At 44.7% G+C, this 22,006-nt stretch overlaps 1 protein-coding gene across 1 annotated transcript in view; it reads left to right on the forward strand.

Annotated features, from left to right (window-relative positions):
• Positions 1-20,397, forward strand: part of LOC117733865 (plexin-A1-like) — a 208,227-nt gene extending 187,830 nt beyond the window's left edge. Inside the window, 12 exon segments of the mRNA XM_034537776.1 lie at positions 474-571; positions 1,208-1,366; positions 2,193-2,259; positions 5,054-5,200; positions 5,754-5,913; positions 7,121-7,224; positions 7,310-7,406; positions 10,511-10,701; positions 13,230-13,399; positions 14,788-15,000; positions 17,013-17,163; positions 19,113-20,397. Coding sequence (XP_034393667.1) covers positions 474-571; positions 1,208-1,366; positions 2,193-2,259; positions 5,054-5,200; positions 5,754-5,913; positions 7,121-7,224; positions 7,310-7,406; positions 10,511-10,701; positions 13,230-13,399; positions 14,788-15,000; positions 17,013-17,163; positions 19,113-19,208 — 1,653 coding nt within the window. The 3' untranslated portion in view covers positions 19,209-20,397.
• Positions 20,398-22,006: the final 1,609 nt, after the last annotated feature.

Raw genomic sequence — 22,006 nt, forward strand, 5'->3', positions numbered from 1 at the left:
TCAGCCCATTACACGGTGAAAAAACAACAACATGTGTTCAGAATCTCTCTTCTCTCAGAGTGAATCCTTGTTTTATTTGAGCTTTTATAACCCTGTATGCTATTTATCGCAATCGATTGTGCACAGTTCCTCACAGGCGTCCGTGACCGTTCAGACTGAAAGACAATTTACATTTTCAAAATCACAGGGTTGAATACCATTAACAAATGTAGTGGACAGTGCATTGGTAGTATGTATCTGCAGTTAAATATTGAAGGAGAACAAGCCAGGCAAGTTTTAAATATAGCTTATCTATATTTGAAGTGGGGTTGTGTGAGGTACTTAAACATGGTCAGTGTATTGTCCTCCAGCAGATGAAGGTGCCCCACCCCCCACAATACAAAGAATACATGCTCAGTACGTAAGAACAGAAATAAAGCTCCGCACTGCCCTTCGCCTCTGACTAACTGTGTGTCTTTTGTGTCTTTCTTCAGGTCCAGGCGAACGTTGAGAAGGCTCTGACGCTGTTTGGCCAGCTGCTGACGAAGAAGCACTTCCTGTTGACGTTCATACGAACCCTGGAGGCACAGAGGTGTCTGCCTTTCTTCATGTCTTCATTTATTGTTCAGATACAGGCTACATTGTTTGTTTTTAGTGGGGAAAAAAATGTAAAATTGGATTTATGCTATTTAATAAACTGTCGACCGGTTTTGGAAAATAACTTGTGTTTGAATTCAAGCTTATCATTTGAGAGCTTTAGCGTTCACCCGGATGATATTTCAAACCAGGGGAGTAAGATCATGTAAAGACAGTATACTGTGTGCCTTATGCGTAATTTTAATTAAATAAAAAATGCATCTGCTTTTTCTTCTGTTCAGAAATAAGCATTGTAGTACATTTTGGAAGTCTGATTAATAGATTTCAGACAAAAACTCTTCTAATGAGAAAACAGAATATTTATCACCGGTTAAATCTGACTAATTTAACATGTAAGGCTGTATGTCTCTTTCCCTTTTATTAGGACAGGAAAGAAAAAATTATAAAACAGTAAAAACATTGTAGCATCTAAAATTACCCTGAAGCACCAAACGGTCTTTGGCAAAACAGAGCTATAAACCTTTTGATTAAGATTAAATGTATATGTAACGCATATTTAAACAACCTGCTATTTTGAGGCACAGTTTTAGATCGTTATTGAACAAATTCTGGCGTTTCTGTCTATTTGCAGGTCCTTTTCCATGCGGGACCGAGGCAATGTGGCATCTCTCATCATGACAGCCCTTCAGGGGGAGATGGAGTACGCCACCGGAGTCCTGAAGCAGCTGCTGTCCGACCTGATAGACAGGAACCTGGAGAGCAAAAACCATCCCAAGCTGCTGCTCAGGAGGTGAGGGCGATGTGGAGCGACATGGGATAAATATAGACGCCGCTGTGAAACACCATGCAGGGGTTTAGTGGCACCAACTCAACTCTAACTTAATGAATACATAATTGAGTCGTACGTTTTGTTAAGCTCATGAACGTGAGTTGGTCTATCTTGAGATCTTTTTACTTGAAACGGGGTGGATTAACAAGTTCAGGTTCAGTGAACCCATCAAATTAAGTTTGTAAGGAAAGAGGGTCAGCGTAACGGCACACTTTCCAGCATGCATTATTTGAGGGTGAAAAATATTGTTTTGCTCTGAGATCCTTCTGCTTCGTGGTTCGAAGAAAAGTCTTTAATCAAAGTGTTAAAGTTGCTCGGTTTGACAGCTGACAGAGCTGACTGTTCGGGGAGAGTTTAAAAAAAAAACGCCCTGAGCACCACAAGCCCAATGCCGTCTAGTACCGTTATATCTTCTGTGGCCAATCTCCAAAACCAGGCCACTCTCACCAAAATCTTCTAGGTTGATAAAGGTACAGGTAAGGGGGAACAAAACATGTATTTTTGATTTTGGCATACCCTTTAAGTTATAGTTGTTTCCAATCTGCAGTTGGGAAGGATAAATCTGAGGGCTCTCGTAGTATTTAAGGTGGCCAAAACAATATGTTAGTTTGATTATTGGGTCAAATCTAAAGTGGTATTGTATATTTTTGCTGGATCTTACACATTGTCCACACAGCAACACCTTCCTCATGGCCTCTCGACGCTTGCTTGTTTTCATAATCCGGTCGCTCTGCAATGTGTTTCCAGCGTTCTCCTCTCAATGTCACCTTTCTGCTCTGTGTGTCAGAACGGAGTCTGTCGCTGAGAAGATGCTGACCAACTGGTTTACGTTCCTGTTGTATAAGTTCCTCAAGGTAAGGCCAACAACAAGGCGTGATCCAATAACGTCCTTGTTACATCTCTTTCTTTTTAAACACGGATGAATACTCATCATCTTAAGTGGATTTATATGGTATTTATACCGCCTGTGTCTTTGAGGGTTTTATTAAAACCTTGTTCTTTCTCCTTGTTGCAGTTATTAAAAGGGTTTTTTCCTTCCTCGGCCGTATATATTCTTCCCCTGCCAGTGCAGTATACAAACATTAGCTCATCAAAGCCTCCCAGCAGCTGTTTTAATGTCCACAGATCCTCTCCTCTCTCCTAATTTCACTCTTGTAGCCGACCCGTCCCTCCTCGCTGATCTCTGTGTCGTTCTTTTGGCTCACATCTTCTCCCTCTGATCTCTCTTTCATCTGCGTGGTTTCTGTTGTCATTATTCCGCCGTCGGTCTCCCCTCTGCCTTTAGGTCATGTGCCTCACTAGGGGGGCGCGATGTCGCTCACACTGTCCTCGCACGCCCCGCTCCTCTCCCTCGTTGTCCTCTTCCTCTCTCTCTCTTGCTTTTTACGGAGCCTGCCTGAAGGGAGAGCTGGCTTTCTCTCTCTCTCTCTCTCTCTCTCTCTCCCTCTCTTTGGATTACAAATTGTGAAGCTGTCATTATATGCCAGTATAATCGCAGTATGAGTGCATGTTGTGTACATAGCACGGTTATAGTGCAGGCATGTACTACATTTTCTACGTCTCACATTTCTTGAATTAGAAAATAATTAATACACAGTTCCTGTGCAGATTTCCGATTGATTGTTAGCGATGCAGGAATCTGAGCCCATTTCTCCTTCAGAACAGCAAGAGACAGCATTATGTCCCCGAAGTGTAAATGTCAGCATGCAATTAGGGAGCCTTAACGAAGCCGCGATGCGGAGCAGAGGCACATTTTTCAAAGACGAGCACGGAAGGCGAAAGCAAAGCAGCCGTGATGTATGCTCGCGCTGTCTCGTTAGCAGCTGCCCACCTAATTGGCCCAGATGCTAACGAGGTTCTCGATGGGCGGCGGGAGGGGGAAGGCAAGAGGGGGGGTTAGAGGTGGGTGTCAGAGGTGATGGGGAGAGAAAAGAAGAATAGAGGAGGGCATGAACATTAAGAGCAGCAGAGGAAGGGGAGAAGAGGCAGGAAAGGTGAGGAAGAAGGAAGGAGGAGATACGAATAAACTGGATAAAGAAGAATAGATTAAAATGTGCAGTAGAAAAAGTAAAAAAAATACAATCGCGGCATCAACTTAGCTTACCGTTTTGTTTACCACGACGAGATGTTGTTTTTTGTCATCATGTCCAGAACATCGGGAACATTAGTTTGTAAGCAGTCGGACACGTTGTTGCTCAGTGCTGCTCATGGGGAGACATACAGCAGTGTGATGACAGATTTTGATGAACAAAGACTCAAACTAGAGGTAAACAAACAATTAACACAGGCACACAAAACTAGGAAAATGTGTTTTAAACATGCTGAGAGCAATAACCGTCTAGCATTACGACATCATATCAATATCGTAAGCGGATGGAAAAGAGGTAAAAAGATGGAAAATCAAGAAAAATGGAGGAGGAAGATGAAATAGCAGTAATGTGAGGATTGGTGTATTACAGGGAGAGGAAGGGGGGGGGAGAAGAGTGTGTGTGTGTGTGTGGGAAAGAAAAAGCGATTTGTAGAGTGTGCTTGAAGGTGAGACAGATGAATTAGTACTTTCCCCTGTTCTACTCTGGACCTCATGCATCTCCGACACACACACACACACACACACAGTCTGAAGTATCTCCCTGAGCCCTGCACGGTCGATCATTAAGCTCTCGTCAGAATGAGTATTGGCCGCGATGTGTCCTCTCTCTCTAAATTGCCGCTACTTCAGTCGGGAGTGTTTTCCTTAGGCCCAAGTGATGACTACCGACACTATTGATTGGCAAGTGTCTTTGATGGAGCGGAGAGCAGGGGAACATATTTATAACATCTGTTCCCGGTCGAATGAGCGCAGAGACGTAGACGAGGGGAGAGAACTGAAAGGGGTTTACGTCGCGCTGCTTTGAGAAGGGCGGAGAGAGGTCTCTTGGGGTCGGTTTTACCGATGCTGACAATGAAAAATGCCTTTTTGGCTGTATTTATTCAAATATGTCCATACTCGATACCACTCTGGATCTTTACTGACTGGATTTTGACATATAAGTCTTCTAACGTTCAATATAACATCAGCTTCACAACATGATGACCCGATAACAGCTAAACTGTTTAGCACCAGGCATCGTGGAGGAGGACGATGTCATAGTAGTTTAAACGGTACGTTTCAAACGACTTCAACTCAATTAAAAAAGAAAGAGCAGAAATGATTCTGATGCTTGTTGGACTAATGCGCGCACGCACGCTTTTTTTTCTTCTTCAAGCAATATTCGCCTCTTTTCAACAAACACACTCTTTGCAACGCAGATGAACTGCGACAGGGGCTCGCGGTATTTACATCTGTAGTCTCGCCCTAGACGGCCGTCAGCCGCTATAAATGCTTTGAATCACTGTGCTAAGCAGTGGGTAGACGCACTGTAGTTTAACCCCTCTTAGGGTGTGTGTGATGATTCATGGGATGGGACAGAAAAGGGGAAATCACAGCGCAACAGTGCCTCTCCTCCCCAGACCTTTTGCTTTTTGGCGTGAAATTTATGGACCTCTTTTCCTTCTTTGGGGCCATAAAAAACAATGATTGAAATGAAAAGAATCCTGAGCAAAGTGAATCCCTCTTTTGGTCGGACTGCCGGCATCTCTGACATGTCTGTCTGTCTGCTCTCTCACCAGGAATGTGCCGGGGAGCCTCTGTTCATGCTCTACTGTGCCATCAAGCAGCAGATGGAGAAGGGGCCCATAGACGCCATCACGGGAGAAGCCCGCTACTCCCTCAGCGAGGACAAGCTCATCCGGCAACAGTTAGACTACAAAACCCTGGTGAGTGGACCTACTGTGTGTCTGAAAGTTTGACCATGACAATGTTTTTTAAAGCAAGCCCAAACTAATCAGCGGCTGAAATGCGGCGGCCACCACTGGGTTAATTGGTCTGCTGAAGGGGGAAAGGCTTCCTTCCAGCGTAAACACGGCGCCGCAGCATCAGCTGTGTTTTGGAAAGGGAGAGAACGGCGATCTGGCCCGGGAACCTGCCCGGCGTTGATCACGCTCTCCCTTGCAAACAAGGCACTCCAGGTGTGGATTGGAAAGACAAACCTACTTGTCGGCAGGCTCTGCTTCAGTGGTTTTGGTGTGCGCCCACAAGTTATTGTATCCAAACAAACAAACTGAGCTGCTGCAAACAAACCAAGTGTGAAAATGCATGTCATGTACATTCAAATGCACCGTAGCAATCCTCCCAACATCTCCCTGGTGGCCGCTGTTCCTCGCAGGGTCTCTGCCTAAGCTTAAACATCTTGTGTCTGTTTCCATTTTCCATTGTTTCCACCTGTTTATTTTTATTTATATATATCCCCCCCCCCCCCCCCCCTGCCAGACGTTGCACTGCGTGAACCCAGAGAACGAGAACGCCCAGGAGGTGACGGTCAAGTGTCTGAACTGTGACACCATCACTCAGGTCAAAGAGAAGCTGCTCGACGCCGTGTACAAGGGCAGCCCCTATTCACAACGGCCCAAGGCTTCCGACATGGACCTGGGTAAGGCGCACAATGCTGCATATTGCATATTCATACAACTGTATGAGACATATGTGGACAAAATGGTGGCCCAGGGGTGTATTTATGTGCCCTGCTTCTATTCTCGGGCGCGAATTCACGAAGGGATTGTGCGTCTCTCTCGACCACTAAACCTCCATGAATAAGACACAAAGAAAGTCATTCTAATTAAAATAATTCTCAAAACTCTACTCCGCAGAGGGTTAACATTATTGCGCTGCAAAGCAAATTGTGTCGCTGTGCCTCCGTGTTATTTGTATGTGTTTAATTGATTAGTATATCCATATGCAGACATTAACAGCGGCATCTTACGTTGCAATTGAGCCTCATTGCAAAAATAGTACAAATCGCATAAATCAGCGCAAATAAGATCAGCGCTAATAATCCCCACGCGCTAACGGTGTAATTGTTAGCGTCTTCAGAGAGTTGGTGGTGAGCGAAGCGCATTAATAAACCTCCCAGTGATCATGCCAGCGGGGTTCCTATCCAGACGACGGCCTCGTCACACTCCACTCAAACTAATTTATTTTTGGGGTGGATCCAACAGCAGTTTTGTGATGTAAAAGAAATGAACAAAGCTGCCGGACATGTCATTTTGAAACGCACACAAGGGATTTGTGCTGTAATATCATTAGCACAACATCTTGTGTTTGTTGTGGACCTCGCGGTGGGCCAGATAGCGGTTGCAAGTAATACGCAATTCATGGCCTGCATTACATTCTTTATATATTTATTTTGTCAAATATTAACTCAATACTCTCCACACCGCCGAGAGTTGATTTCTGTCCGTGTGATGTTGTGAGGGGCCTATTGAAGTGAATGTGACATTGTCTTCTAATTACAGGGACATTTTTTGTTTGTTTGTTTTGTTCTAGACTAGAGGGCTTATATGGGAAAGGACAAAGAGCTGACACTGCAATAAACATACAGACCGGGACCAGAAGCAATTAATAGTTTACAGGTTGCTGTGCTTAGAGGCAGCAAAGCAACCTGTAAACATGACACATGACATAATATACATATCCTGACATAACACAATAAAAGAGTTTGTACCACCTGGTGGATGGACTAAAGAATGAACTAAAAGATGTTGATGTAGAAGCAAATGAAACACACACACACACACACACACACACGCACACACATGTTGTGTTCTTTGCTCTGAAAGTCTGCTCCCTCTTCCCTGAAGAATGGCGTCAAGGTCGCATGGCCAGAATCATTCTGCAAGATGAAGATGTCACAACTAAGATCGACAACGACTGGAAACGACTCAACACGCTGGCTCACTATCAGGTAAAAATCGGGCTCAGGCTCGGGCACGGGCACGGGCACGGTTGGATTCATGCGGTGAATGTTTTCTGCTTGCCTTTGCGTGCAGGTGACAGACGGCTCCGTGATCGCCCTGGTGCCGAAGCAGAACTCTGCCTACAACATCTCCAACTCCTCCACCTTCACCAAGAGCCTCAGCAGATACGGTAGGACTCCCTTTCCTCCTCTTGACTTCACACTATTTAAAACCGTCCCGTCGGGGACTCCCACCCCTCTGCCCAATTCCTTTATACGCTCTCTGTCTTTGTTTATCACGGCCATGATTGAGCTCTATTCTTTGTGAATGGCAATCCTTTTTATCCATCGCTATCAGCCCAGGCCAAGGCTATTCCACGGCTATTTCCAAGCAGCCCGTAAATGACAGGCATTAAAGTAGACACCTCCATTCCCAGCTGAGTGACGGAGAGAGAGTTAGAGAGACAGGGAGCACCTGGCAGTCAGCGACAGACAGATGCCTGGCATCAATATGGTATACTTCACTGGAAAATTAAACAATTTGGAAGATAAATTACTCTTGTCGTAAAAAAAAGAAAAGAATGGAGCCTTGTCTGATACAAAATAGGCAGTGCCTCATAGGCATGCACAGCTGTTATCATCGCTACTGATCTAAACTCACAACCAACCTGAATGTTCTCTAAAGGAACCCATTAAACGGTGAGGTTAATAATCTTTTTTTGCATGGGTACTAGACACAATGCTTTTTGGGGAGGGCATTTCTGCAGGAAAATGCCCTCCCTGTACGTACAGGAAATGTACAGGGAGAGAGGAGGATATGACATGCAACTTGAGGTCCTCGACGGGATAAAAATTAATTTGAAATCAGTTATGCATTACGCACATTAACCATTAGGCTGCCGGGCTCCCCCCGAAAGTATCCGGCAGATGCGGTATCTGAAAATAGCAGGAGAGTGAGACCTCTGCGTTTTGCTCCAACCCATTCATCAAATACAGAAGTGGTGGTCAAATTCTATTTTAATAATCTCTTCCAACAGAAATCTGCAAATTAATGCAGAATATTTAGCCAATGGGAAGATTTTGGCATCAGATGTCTTCCGGTTTTTTCTGGGCGGGGGTTTTCCTGAGCAGCATTGACCAATCACGTTTGAGTGGGCTTTGGTTGCGTGCAGGTAAACAGTAATGGTCCAAAGAGGCCCAGCATCGTCCAAAATGTAATTTTTTGGCTTTTTTCTTTTTTTCCTGCATTCAAATGAAGATATCTGCTTATGGAGATAGCCTAAATGTTTTCTGGGCCTAGAACACCGGAAAAAAAGTCCATTCTTGCATCTCAAGTTGCTTGTCAAACTGTAAACAACGATCGGCACAAGGAAGTGGAAGTCTTGGCCCTGATAGCGACCGGCTGCACCAAAACCCCAGAAGTCTTGGCCCACGCCCCAAGAAGCTAAATTGTCACCAGACCAACAGCCAATGGGAGGTCAGAACAATGACAGTGTGTGTGTGTGTGTGTGTGTGTGTGTGTGTGTGTGTGTGCGTGTGCGTGTGTGAGACTACTTTGACCACTCCCCCCCAAGATTTCATTCATTTAAACGTGCAATAACACTAATAACGTTTCTGGCCAGCTGATAATACATATTCAGCGGCCAGTCTTCATGTCATTCAGTTTAGAAATAAGTCCCCAAAACAAATACCTCATGAAGTTGAGCCCTATCTATGCAAAGGCTCCTTGACTTGAACAGAAATGGAAGCGTTTGACAAAAAGCAATCACACAACACCTACACTGTTTGAGTACTGGATTATTGGGCAGCAACACCTTTGGAGAAAATTACTTTTCCGCAATCAAAGTTTTTTTTTTATTTTTTATGAATCATCTCAACCTGCAAAAACTGCACAGCTGCTGCTATTTTGCTTCAAAGCGAATGAATGAAAAAAAAAAAGAAAGTGTTTACCCGTGTGCTTTTATTTGCTTTGCGGTTTAATAGCGATCGTGTGTGTGTGTGTGTGTGTGCGCGCGCTCGTACGCGTGTGCACGTGTGTAGGAGGGTGTGTTTATGAGTGCGGGTGAATGTTGTCCACCAGTGGCCGTGATGGGTTTGGAATCAAAGCCACTCAGCGCCCAGCCAGCAAGAGGAACAACAGCACAAGGACACTCAGCCGCTTTCATTTTTCTATCTCCCATTACTCTCCATTTCACCTTTCTCTCTCTCTCTCTCTCTCTCTCTCTCTCTCTCTCTCTCTCTCTCTCTGTGTTATTTGTGTCTCTGTCCATTTAGCCCACCCACCAGCTTTTTCTGTCATCTCATCTCCCTGCTTTCACCGGACATAAAGGAATTGCAACATGCCTCAGCAGCTCTCTCTTTTATCTCTCCACCTCTCCTGTCCATCCCATACATCTCCCTCTTAGCAACAGCTAGTCAGGAGAGAAGTCCTCCCCCGACCTCCCTGGTTGCCCGTCCCCTCTCCATTAATAAATGAAAGATATGCATATGCATATGTAGATATGCATCTCCTTGCTTCGCTCGAATCAACTTTGACACTCAGGTCGTGAATAATGAAACAGACACAGATGATGGAGATGAGGGGGGGGGGTGGGCTGAGTCACAGTCTGTAAGTGAGAGAGTAAAATGAAAGACAGACGCAGAGTTTTGGGGTGAATATTGGTTTACTGTACCTGTCAGGTAATGAGAATCGGACCTTCTCCCTCCCCAGGACATTACATGCATAAACATGCAAGAAAAGTCTATCCAGCAAAGTGTTGTCCCAAAACTAAAAACTACCTTGATCACTGACAAAATAAGGATTTCAGCCTGTCCCCACTCTGTAACACGACACCGTGAAATTAAGTGATAAGGATAATTTTGAAATGTTTCTTTTTTGTATTATTATGTATTATTATTTCTTAGATATTATAATGTGGTTGTTGTTTTATTCTTTTTATGGTAATTTGTCAAACTACTCTGAATGGGCTAAGTGTTGTCATTCCATTAGCAGTCATGTCATGTATTTGCTAATGCTATGCTAAAATCTCAGGCCTGTTGCTGATGCACCATGGCCATGGCCCCTGCTGATGCGCCTGTTTTTTGAGAGTTTTTCCTGATCCGATGTGAGGTCCTGGGACAGGGATGTCGTGTGTGTACAGATTGTAAAGCCCAAATTCATAGTTTGTGATATTGAGCTATATGAAATGAACTGAATTGAATTGAATTGCTTATATGAGACATTTAATCACTAAATCACAAGGTTTTCAAAGCTGAGCGAGTTCCCAACTATTCTGTTTTGTGTTTCCGGCTTTAGAGAGTATGCTGAGGACGGCCAGTAGTCCAGACAGCCTACGATCACGAACGCCCATGATAACCCCTGACCTGGAGAGCGGAACTAAATTGTGGCATCTGGTGAAGAACCACGACCATTCGGACCAGAGGGAGGGCGACCGAGGCAGCAAGATGGTCTCTGAGATCTATCTGACACGGCTCCTCGCTACAAAAGTAAGACAGAGGAGTGTTTTAAAAATGAAATGTCAAGTCAGGGTAAAACAAAACTCTCAAACTGCACAGTACTCAGCCTAATGGGGTATTTATTTTGCATTATCAGCTCTTTAAAGCAAAGGGATCCACCTCACCTATTTGATGGTTGAGGAAACTACGAGTACGGAGAGTCTGCGGGTCATTGAGGAGTCTTAAAATATATCAAAACACGTCATCAAAACTCAAAGCATTCCTCTGTCAGCATATTTACATTTGCATGTATTTGGTTGGCAGACGTTTTGGTCCAACAGCGACATACAAATGCGCTACCATCCCATAGTAGATCGAGGAGAAGCCAAGTGTCACAACGCTCAGTTCCAAGTGCTACAAGGTTGCAGGTGCATGAAGTTACACATTAGTGTAGAGCAGAAATGAGAGTTGTTTCTCTAGAGAGAGCGATAGAGGGAAGGAGATCATGTTAAGTGAGGGGGGATACTCTGAAGACGGCCCCCTGGATTGAGTCGAGTAACTCGTAACTCGTCATCACCAAGGGATCACACACACACACACACACACAAGAGGAGAGGATTGGCATTTAATGCATTGAAATGAGGGTCGATTTGCACTTCGTAGTGAATCAGGGAGTTCGGGTAGGAGGGTGTCGAGCCAGTGGCCACTCTGTCGGCTCATTGAAGACTTGAACTTAAAGTATTTTCAACCTGGACCCTATTTTCTCATGTTTTTTTCCGTCTTAAGTATCTAATTGGGACAACAGTTTTTGATATTTTCTTCCAGTATTGATGGAGGAGCGCTGCAGACAGCAGCCGGCTTCTGGAGGTCAATGTGTGTTCACTCAAAGTGCTTTTGTTATTATGTATCATTATAGAAAGGAATACAGAGGAATAAAAGGTTTTTGATTAACTTTCTCATTCTGTCTGTTGTTGTGTCGTGTGTCTTGTTGCCGGGAGACCGTGAGGGAGAATTGGGGGAGATGTTGTCAGAGCTTGTTGTGTTGATTTCGCTGATTCCGCCAATGTGGATGTGTCATGAGATTAGAGAGAAGAGGACCGAGCACTGATCCCTGCGGGACCGCCATACCCCCTGTGGGACCCCACAGAGAGTCAGCTGGTTCAGCAGTGGGATCACTTTTGTCTGTGAAATTGTATATTGTATTTTAATATATATACTTGCTGCTCAGGAAAGATGTATAGACCTACCTAACCAAATTGGTTACCAATGTAAGAAAGGACCCATTGTAAACACACACACACACACACACACACACACACACACAGGGATAAACAGGCCCATAACAATTCCTTCCATCTTCCATCCTTGCAGCATGCAGCTTCTTTTCCTCGCTCGGCGTCTCTCAGTTCATTGTCTCTTTCCTAATTGTAGCAGGGGGAATGGAAATATAGCATTGGGCAGCGGTTACAAGAGAGTCGGCTTTTCAATTTCCACTGGTAATAAGAAAAAGAAACAGATTAATAAAAGGTGGGCTTGTGGTGCAGAGTGCAGGGAGGCAGATACAGGAGGTGTCAGGAGGCAGGTAATTTGTCGAGGGATTGAAGATTAAAGGATTGAAGATGCAAGATGACAAAACAGAGGCAAATGCAATTGAGAAACTCATCTTGTCCGTGTCTCTCCATAGCTGTCTTTCTGCGTCCTGTCTATGTAGATCTCAGTACTTTGATCCGCGACCGGGGCAGGAAATTCATTCCTGCTCCATTTTGCAATGACTAAATACGATCCCCGAACATCTTCTCGGTAATAGATTCTGCCAGATGGAGGAATCTAGGAAACAAATGTGTTGTTAGGGTAATTCATTGAGCTTCATTTGATGCAATTATGTTGAGGCACTGTCATTGGAGGATCGCGCCATTCCGAACCCGAGAGCTGAGGTTCCTGTTTGTGATTCTGCAGAGCTCAGTGGGCAGAGCGAGGCAGTCACGGGGCCTGGGTTATTGCTTTGTTTCCCACTGGGGCCGTTCACACTAGAAACGCACACACTTCAGGTGATGTGGCTACAAGTGGGTGGAAATGGTGCACTACATTCTGCCACACGACACAGAATGTAGTCTGTTTATTTTCATCCTTCTGTCTGAGCTTTCACACGGTGGTCCTCTTCGGATTAACAGGTGGAATTTAAACTTAGGTGCATAGGATTTCCTTTTAGGAGATGTTTGTGAGGGCGTATGGATTAATTCATGATCACCAGCACAAAAGTGCTCAACACACGAATGACCAAAATCAATACAAGTAATAAAACAAAACAGTAAAACCTCTGAAAACAAAGGTCAGAGTGAGTTTCCATAATAAGGTGATATAAGCTTTATTAAAACGTCGAAAGGAATCGGAGACAAACTACCGACTTGCAAAAGACATGAGATCCCGGCTCCTACTTCTATATTACAATTTAAAAAAGTTAATGTTTTACCACGGAGCAACTCTCAAGCAACCAATGTGTCCATGAAGAATTCATACTTTGTTGAAATGTACAGTTTAAATTCCTCATGTTGTCTCTCTGTCCTCGTCCTTTCATTCAGGGTACGCTGCAGAAGTTTGTGGACGACCTGTTCGAGACCATCTTCAGCACGGCCCACAGAGGCAGCGCCCTGCCGCTGGCCATCAAGTACATGTTCGACTTCCTGGACGAGCAGGCCGACAAGCACTCCATCACAGACTACGACGTACGGCACACCTGGAAGAGCAACTGGTGAGCGGGAGAGTTATTTAGTTACTGACGGACGCGCGGTGGGATGGGATTTGGAATGCCGTTCCAAGGTCGTACCACATTTGTCCCCAAATTTCACCCGCGGCCCAAAGAGATCTTCACCTTCTCGTGACAGTTCCATTCGAGTCGCGCCCTAGCTAAGCCGTCCGAAATATGCCTGACTGAGTCAGGCATATTTAAATCATTTTTCAAGCAAAACGTCAAACATTGGCGGATTCCAGAATCTGTTGCTGGTCTTTCTCCAATGTGATAGTTACATGGATATCTACGAGTGGTCGAGTTTTGGTCGGCCAGAACAAGCAATTTAATGACATTTTGATGGCCATTGTCCATTTCCTGCATTTTGGAATAGTTGAAAATGTGATCATTCAAAGACTACATTTTTAATGTTTCTGATAGTTTTACATGTGTTACGTTTGTAATGCAGGTGTAACAAGCGCGTGTTACCGCGGGTGGTATTCCCCTAGCGCAGAGACAATAGAGACAGGCACTAGTTAGGTGTTTTTATTAATTGCAGGCGATGCGGTCTCCCTAGTGCGTTCCACTGATCTGCTCCTGTGGACAGCAGCGTAGGTCCGCCGTTCTGCCGAATCCCAGCACCCCGCTCCTTTGTCCACCTGCACACTTGTAATGGGATCCATCATCATTAGACCCAGGTGAGGCCAATTAGGCCTCCACCTGGTACCGTTCCCTGAGCGTACTACCCCACTCCCCTCTGCAGCTGAGCTTAACCACACCCAGCCACCACAGCAGGTTTTTAGCTGCAGGTTTTAGGTTTTTGTGAGCCAGATGGACATCATGCGACCTGCAGTTCCAACTGTTGTTAATAACCCATAATCGCTGTGCTCCTGGGAGCCCTGTAATGTTATATACCCCGTCTGTAATGTTATATACCCCGTTTCCGTGTGAACAACACTGCGAACCAAAGTATTATATTAAATCACTAAATCCAGGTCTGCAAAATGCAAAACAAATTAAAATAGTTGCTGTGTCGGATGCTTGTTCATAATTTTTTGGACAATTTAATAACATCTTCAGACCGGCATTGCAGTATTTGTTTGGGTTTATACATTAATAGGCTATATTCGCAAATAATTTAGGTCACTCTTTTTAAAGTTATGACCAATTAGTTTGTTCTACCAGTTAGCTGCTACACAGCTTGAGGGCCATGGCACCCACTGAGCAAGATTATTACAAACACAATATAAAAAACAAGCTTTTAATGCACACAATTTGTGCAATATGGAAAATAATCAAATAAGCAGCCGAAGCAAAGCACTCAGTCACTTCAAATTTCCCGTGTTGCATTTCATTACGTGTTGTTGAATATTTTCTTTAACACAGTGGTCTCTTCTGTGTTGCCTCTCCAGTCTTCCTCTGCGGTTCTGGGTGAACGTCATCAAGAACCCCCAGTTTGTATTCGACATCCACAAGAACAGCATCACGGACGCCTGTCTGTCCGTGGTGGCCCAGACCTTCATGGACTCCTGTTCCACGTCAGAACACAAACTGGGAAAGGACTCGCCCTCCAATAAGCTTCTCTACGCGAAAGACATCCCCAACTACAAGAACTGGGTCGAGAGGTACGTCAAAGTGGAACCCATCATCAATATTAAAGGAATACTTCAGCCACAAAATGACCATTTGTATACCAATTACTCAAGGTAACACAGGGCGAATAATTGACATAAAGTTGGTATTTTTCTTGGTGCACATCCACAGTTCTTAATGCGAAGTGAACAAAAATCCATATGAGTCGTTGAAGCTGGGAAGGTTGACTAATCTGTAAACTTGTCTTCAAAGAAAAGTGAGGTGGTGAGATAAATTACAATTTAAACAGTCGTAAGATTAAACGTAACAGGTTGAACTTTGTCCGCCACAAGCATTGGAAGTATTTCCCTGGTCTCACAGTACACGGTTCTATTAAATTAGTTATTTTAATTACAGCTCGCTCCGGGCCCGTGAATATGAAATACAGTGCACAAAGAGTGTAGGAAATATCTGTAATGCCAGTTCCGTCTGTGACATTTTAAATTGCCATTTGAATTAAGGTCAAAGACAAAAAATACAAAATAATCACTTTGAGTGTCAAATCATCTGTAAAGTAGCAAGCGATGTAAAAACATACAAATAAGAGATGGATTTGTTGCAGCTGTTTGCTCTCAAAGAACAACTCACAGTCCTTGTTTTTTTGGGGGGGGAGAATCCAACAGTTTCTAAGTAGCTTTGGCAGTATGAGTTGCAGCAACACTTTAACTTTTTAACAGTTCATTATGATGATATTTAATGTTTTGTTTTAAACCTTTTCCACTTTGTTTAATCACTATATGAAAATTCTCTAGTTAATGTAATTTACTGGTTTATTTTAAGTCTATCTCTCTTTTTATGTTTACGATCGTTTTTTTAATTACATTTTTTATCTTGTGCTGTTAAGTGTTTTGTTTTTAATGTGTCTGTGTTTTATGTGTGAAACCACACCGCCATCTTGGTCATTGTACCCCTTGTTAAAGAGATTAAAAAAAATCTCAATGGGATTAACCGGGATAAATAAAGGTTAAATAAATAAAATAAATGACGCGTCCATTGGGCATGGTCCCATTCCCTTCCGGTGGAGCAGACAATTATCCTGGTACGGGGTCCATTTCTTTGTGTCGACACACTTGAGCGTGCTGCAGCGAGTCCCGAGGCTCTCGCGGAGTATCCGAAGGCAGTATAAGATAAGGATTTATAGGTGATGGGTAATTGGGTGCAGTTAAACCTTGTTTCTATTACGCCTCCAAATCTACGCTCCACCCCAGGATGCTCCGCTGCTGTAAACCTTGAGATGGTTGATGGTGGACTCTGGTCTGGGTACAGCTCAATGTTGGGATGTATTCCTATTGTACTCCTGCCTCACTTTCTAAGGGCTTTTTGTTATCATAACAAGGAGCTGGATGAAAATGATTGGGATGGGAAAGGGTGAAATAAATGGACTATTAACGCCACACCCTAAATTCAAAATAGTAGAATCACTAATATGACTTATATACAGGTGATGCTGTCGCCCACTATGTATCAGATCAGCTGGGCGGCTGTCGCCCGGGGGGGGAGAGAGCTGGTCATCCTTTAATCCCAAAGTTGGTGGAGCGATCCCCGGCTCCTCCTGTCAAAGTGTCTTTGTGTGAGACGCTGAACTCTTAAGTGGCTTCACAGCTTTCACAGCTCACAAGGCAAAAATTCAAATACAATATAAATCTGGAGTGAAACAAAGCAAAAGGAGCTGCTCTCCCTGCAAGTTCAAACTACACGCCTCTTCGCAAAGAACAAAATAACCAATAACTCCCTCTGCCCCTATAATCATTTTCCTCAACATTGATATGCCACTGAACGCCACACAGTCCACCCTTCCTCGGCCGCGTCTGACTGTCCCTCCCTCGTCAAAGTGTCCTCGAGCGAGATACTGAAACATCAGCTAAATATTGAACGTCAATCCCTCTCAGTGAGAAGCCCGGCAGCCAGCTGCCGCCGTTTGCATTCGGAGTATCACGACCCGTGAGCCGAGCTTTTTGATGGAATATGAATGGTGCGGTGCATAAAACTCTTGTCTCTCCCGCAGGTATTACTCCGATATCTCCCGAATGCCGGTCATCAGTGATCAGGACATGAGTGCCTACCTTGCAGAGCAGTCCCGCCTGCACCTCAGCCAGTTCAACAGCATGTCGGCGCTGCACGAGATCTACTCCTACATTATTAAATACAAAGACGAGGTGAGCTCCCCCCGGAGATGGAGGAGAATGGAGTGGGAGGGGAAACGGAGCGTTGAAAGTGCTTGGTAGCGGGGTGTGCCTGTTTCACTTCACTTGTGTTGACTAGTAGCAAGAGGTCATTTTAATTCAATTACGCTGATACCCAGTCCACGTTGGTGAGAGCTGGAAGGTATTATCGCCATTAGGATGCACAATTAAAGCGTGAGCTTAACACATTATGGAGCTAATGGCGCTTCATTAGGAGAGACCTGCGTGTACAGGATCCTAGAGCTGCTGCTGGTTGATTAAAACTCAACATTTCTGTACAAAACCAGGAGTGTGTGTGTGTGTGTATAGGTTTCATCATTTTGAAAAAAGGCGCTTATTTGCTTTTTTTCCCTGAAAATTAGATGAGAAGATCAATACCACATAATGAAGCTACAGCCAGCAGAGACACAGTGTGGTTGCCAGGCAACCAGCTTAGGCTCTGGGAAGTAAATAAGAGCATAACGGAGAAACTCTATGTATTATAAAGGACGTTTCCGGTGTCACACACGTTCGAAACTCGCTCTTCAAATGATTTGAGCCATCGCACGCCGTAAACATTTCAAACATGTTGCCCTCGAGTCGTGCGTTCGCTTTCTTGCTGAAGCCCCTTTCACACTTGCAGTCTATCCTTGTAATGTCCATGAACTTCCCCTGCGTGGGCTCATGTGTGAACGGGAGCAGAATGAGAGCAGTACCATTGCAGAGCGACTCTGCTCACGCATTTAAATCCGTGACCTGTTTGGCATTTGCTGAAATTCTTTTCAGAGGTGATTTGAATGACCTCACAGACTCTGCAAACATTACGAGAACAATAAAATCCCATCCCATCTATTCGCCACGACGCGTGTGAAAAGGCGCAAATGTTCCTGAATGCGGTGCATTGTGGGTGTAATGCAAATCAATGGCGGTGCCTGAAAGGCCATACAGGTCATTTTGCAGGAACCGTGTGTGTGAAAGAGACTCAAGAGGGTAGACGAGACGATTGATACCCGTTCCACATCTGTCCTCTTAAAACCAAAGTGGGAAGTATCAATTTGTGTTTCTTGGCTGGGCGCATTGACTTCCTGGAGCTGGTTGAGGACGAGGCTCGGAAAGAGTCACTGCTCAGGCCAAAAAACAGGCCGGCAGATAAGTTCATACATATGATCAGAACGTTGAACCAGAGTTCCTCATAGACAGGTCTCCTTCAACCTCTGCTTTCCCAACTTTATCGAGCTTTTATGCAGTGAAAGATAAGCAGCCCCAGCCTCTTCCCCCCCCCCCCCCCCCCCCCCCCCCCCCCCCCCCCCCCCCCCCCCCCCCCCCCCCCCCCCCCCCCCCCCCCCCCCCCCCCCCCCCCCCCCCCCCCCCATCCCTACCATCCCTAGCAACAGTATTACAGTAGTTATGCTGGCTGGTTGCAGCTGGCTCCATTCAAACCAACTGCTCCCCTTCATTACAGCCTATTATCCAGATGTAGGCAGCTGCTAGGTCCCCATCGCCTCTAACGCGTGCCCTGACCTTACGCGCACAAAAACACACGGACGTTCCTTGACACGCTCCCACACGCACGCATGCGCTAATGCACAAATTCACAGTAAACTAAATGACGCATAACAAAGACAAATGCACACATAAATATAGTCCTTTTTTTTCTTGTTCAGACCTCAGCACACACACTCCTGCACACACTCCGTGCAGCCGTCAGCGTGTCTTTTATAGGCATAACGTTTGCCCCCTCCCCCCCCCTCAACCCACCCATGTTGTCAGCATCGGTTTGAAATGTAATCACTAACAGCGGAGCTGAAATTAGCTGAAATGAATGGGTTTTTGTTTAGTGTTTGTGCCAAAGAGCTGCTGTATCTCACATAAAGCTATCGGATTGAAATAAGCGATTCAGGTGTGACGCTGCAGTTTACTCAGCCTCCACATCCGTTTTGCAGATCCTGTCGGCGTTGCAGAAGGACGAGCAGTCGCGCAGACAGCGGCTACGCGGCAAGCTGGAGCAGGTCATCGACACCATGGCGCTGGCCAGCTGAGGACGGGCCGATCGCGCCCCTCGGCTCGGGGAGAGCTGGCCTACCGACACGCCTTCCCACGACAAACCTTCGACATTTTTGACCCTTCGACGTTTGAAGTCTGTCTGTCATCACCCTCGCGAACAGCAGCGAACAGCGGCGGAGAAGACTGCCAGGACACAAGCGCCGAGCAGCAGCAGCAGCACACAGGAGAGACAGCAGAGTTTGGAACTAAGGCCACGCCGGGCCAGGCAGGCTGTTTTTCTTTTGTTCTTTAGTTTTTTTGTTGTTGTCTCTGAGCCACCAACCCAGCCCCCAACAACCAAATCAAGCGCACCCTCAGCCTCAGCCGATAAGGACCTCAGCTCAGGAGAGTGTTTATCTTCATCACGGCCCTCGTCACATCTAGACTCTTACAGGTGCAGCAGTCGGGTACTTTGGCCACGATCAGGACCGGCACACGCACACCGGTGACCAAAAAGCTCTTTCAGCTGGATGCAGAGCTGAAATGCGACTGGAAAGGCGTTCGCCGCCAGCTCGTAGCTCTCCACGGCCACCATTCAAACTGCGAGCCAATAAGAATCAGGGATCTTTTATCGCGATACTCGATCCCTGTAAGGAATTTTCTGTTGCCGTCCTCCACAGGGAGGTCAGAGGTCGGGGTCAGCTACAGCGCAGCAGCCTTGGAGCTGGTGAGGATTCAGTGTGTTGCTCAAAGACACTACAGCAGGATGGATGCTTGGCAACACGTGGGCTGCCGCCACTGCAGGGACGACCAGGAGGAAGGACTTTGCAGGGAAACTCTTCCTCCAGAACCGACTCTGCATTTTCAGTTTCATAACTCGGCTTATGTTTATTAAAAGCTTCTTTTTTTTTCTCCCTTAACTGCGTACTCTCCCCCCGTGCTGTGCCACTTGTGTTACTGCTGAATTTGCACAACAAAGCTAAATCAAAAGAGAGAAGATGATATATGAATATATATAGATATATAGATATATAAATACAAACCTTTTGTTTTTAAAAAAACAAAGTTGAAAAAAAGACGTTTTCCATAGTAATGTACAAAAAAAAGTTTGAGAAGAGGATTTGATATTTCCAAGATGACAAATTATGAAAACACAAGGAAAAAGTCGTCCTGTGCCATGTTTTACTTTGAATGTTGTTTAGTGCAAATGAGATGTGCTATGATGAAAATGTTGCTTAGTGACTAAAAAATGAGAGTTAAATTATATACAATAGTATGTATATATATATGTGTATATATATATATATATATATATATATATATATATATATATATATATATAAATATATGTGTGTGTGTATATATATATATATATATATATATGTGTGTGTATATATATATATGTGTGTATATATATATATAAAGATATACATATATAAAGATATACATATGTATGTATATATATGTATATTAAACCGACCTACAGTGCTTTTGTGTTTGTTTTAGAGAAACCAAATACATGGAGGCCTGGTCAGCTGATTTAGATGACAGAGACATTCCTGCGGCAGCAGACAACTCGAGAGGCACGAGCCGGTCATTTGGACATTTGGACATTTGGACATTTGGCACACCGTGTCTACGACTTATTGATCTACTTTTCTAGACTCCTCCTCTTCCCTGGAAAAAAAAAACATGCGCTCCAGACTGAAGGCCGGCTTTGGTGTGCAAGCAAGGCGAACCAGCGTGGTCTCGTGCCTTAGCTTGTCTTCTGGTCTGCAGTGAAAGACGCTCGAGCTTAAGGTGCCCACTCACAACGTGAATGTGGTTTATGAAAAGAAGATGAAATGTAGCCTGATTTATGTTCAGTGATTTCGTACCAGTCGAAGGCCTTTCTCTTTTTTTTCGTTTTGTGGTTTTGTAGGGTAAAAAAAAAAGAAAAAAGAAAAACAACACGTTAAATGTTTCCTTTCCAGTCCGTGCTGCTCCGCATTATCTTGCAGTGCTTCGAAGAAAAAAACATGCATTCATAAACGACACATTCCTTTCTCCTATGAGTGTAAAAAAAAAAGAAAAAAAAAAAAGGTTAATAACAAAAGCTAGAAAATACAGAGAAGAAAACCGATTGAACGATGTTCAACAAAACATATGTACTGTGTTTTGTCATCCATCCTTAAGAGCTTGTTGTGGAGCACTAAACGGGCCTATCAGCAGCCGGATCAGATGGATGGGGTTAAGATCAAGTCCCTGCAAATATATGGAGAAAAGACAACAAGAACAAAAAGTAGGTTAAAATGCATCAAATGCAGCTTTTAGAACACGTCTTCAAAGGAGATCGTTACAGATGCCTCAAAACCATTTTCTTTTTCTTCCTCTTGAACAGTGCTTCCCTCTAAGAGAAGGGAAAGCCCCTCCCCCCCCTCCTGCCACAGAGAGGAAAGGCCTAATCAGCTGACACTAAAGTCCTCTGTTTCAGTCCAGATCAGACAGCACAGAACTTATGCAGAACCCTGGCGGCCCGTCAGGTTCCTCTCTCAAATGAAAGGTTACTCGGGATGCTCTATCTTGGAGATAGATCGTCTTCAGTACAACCCAGAGGATCTCCGGGAAACTCCCAAAACACTGTCAAGCACACGAAGAAGCCACCTGCAATACGACCCGCCCACATCCCGCTCTTAGCCACTTCCCATGGACCTTTGAAGTGCGCCTGTACTGGCGTAGATTTAAAGATAGTTCAGGTTCTCTGATGGCACATTCACTTGCTCACAATTTCTTAATTGTAATTATAAATACGATAGGCCGCATTTTTATACATAACATGCCTTATGTTAGGGTTGCACACTTGTTAACCTGTCGC

The sequence above is a fragment of the Cyclopterus lumpus genome, chromosome 7 (genome assembly GCF_009769545.1).
Source record: "Cyclopterus lumpus isolate fCycLum1 chromosome 7, fCycLum1.pri, whole genome shotgun sequence".
Classification (NCBI taxonomy): domain Eukaryota; kingdom Metazoa; phylum Chordata; class Actinopteri; order Perciformes; family Cyclopteridae; genus Cyclopterus; species Cyclopterus lumpus.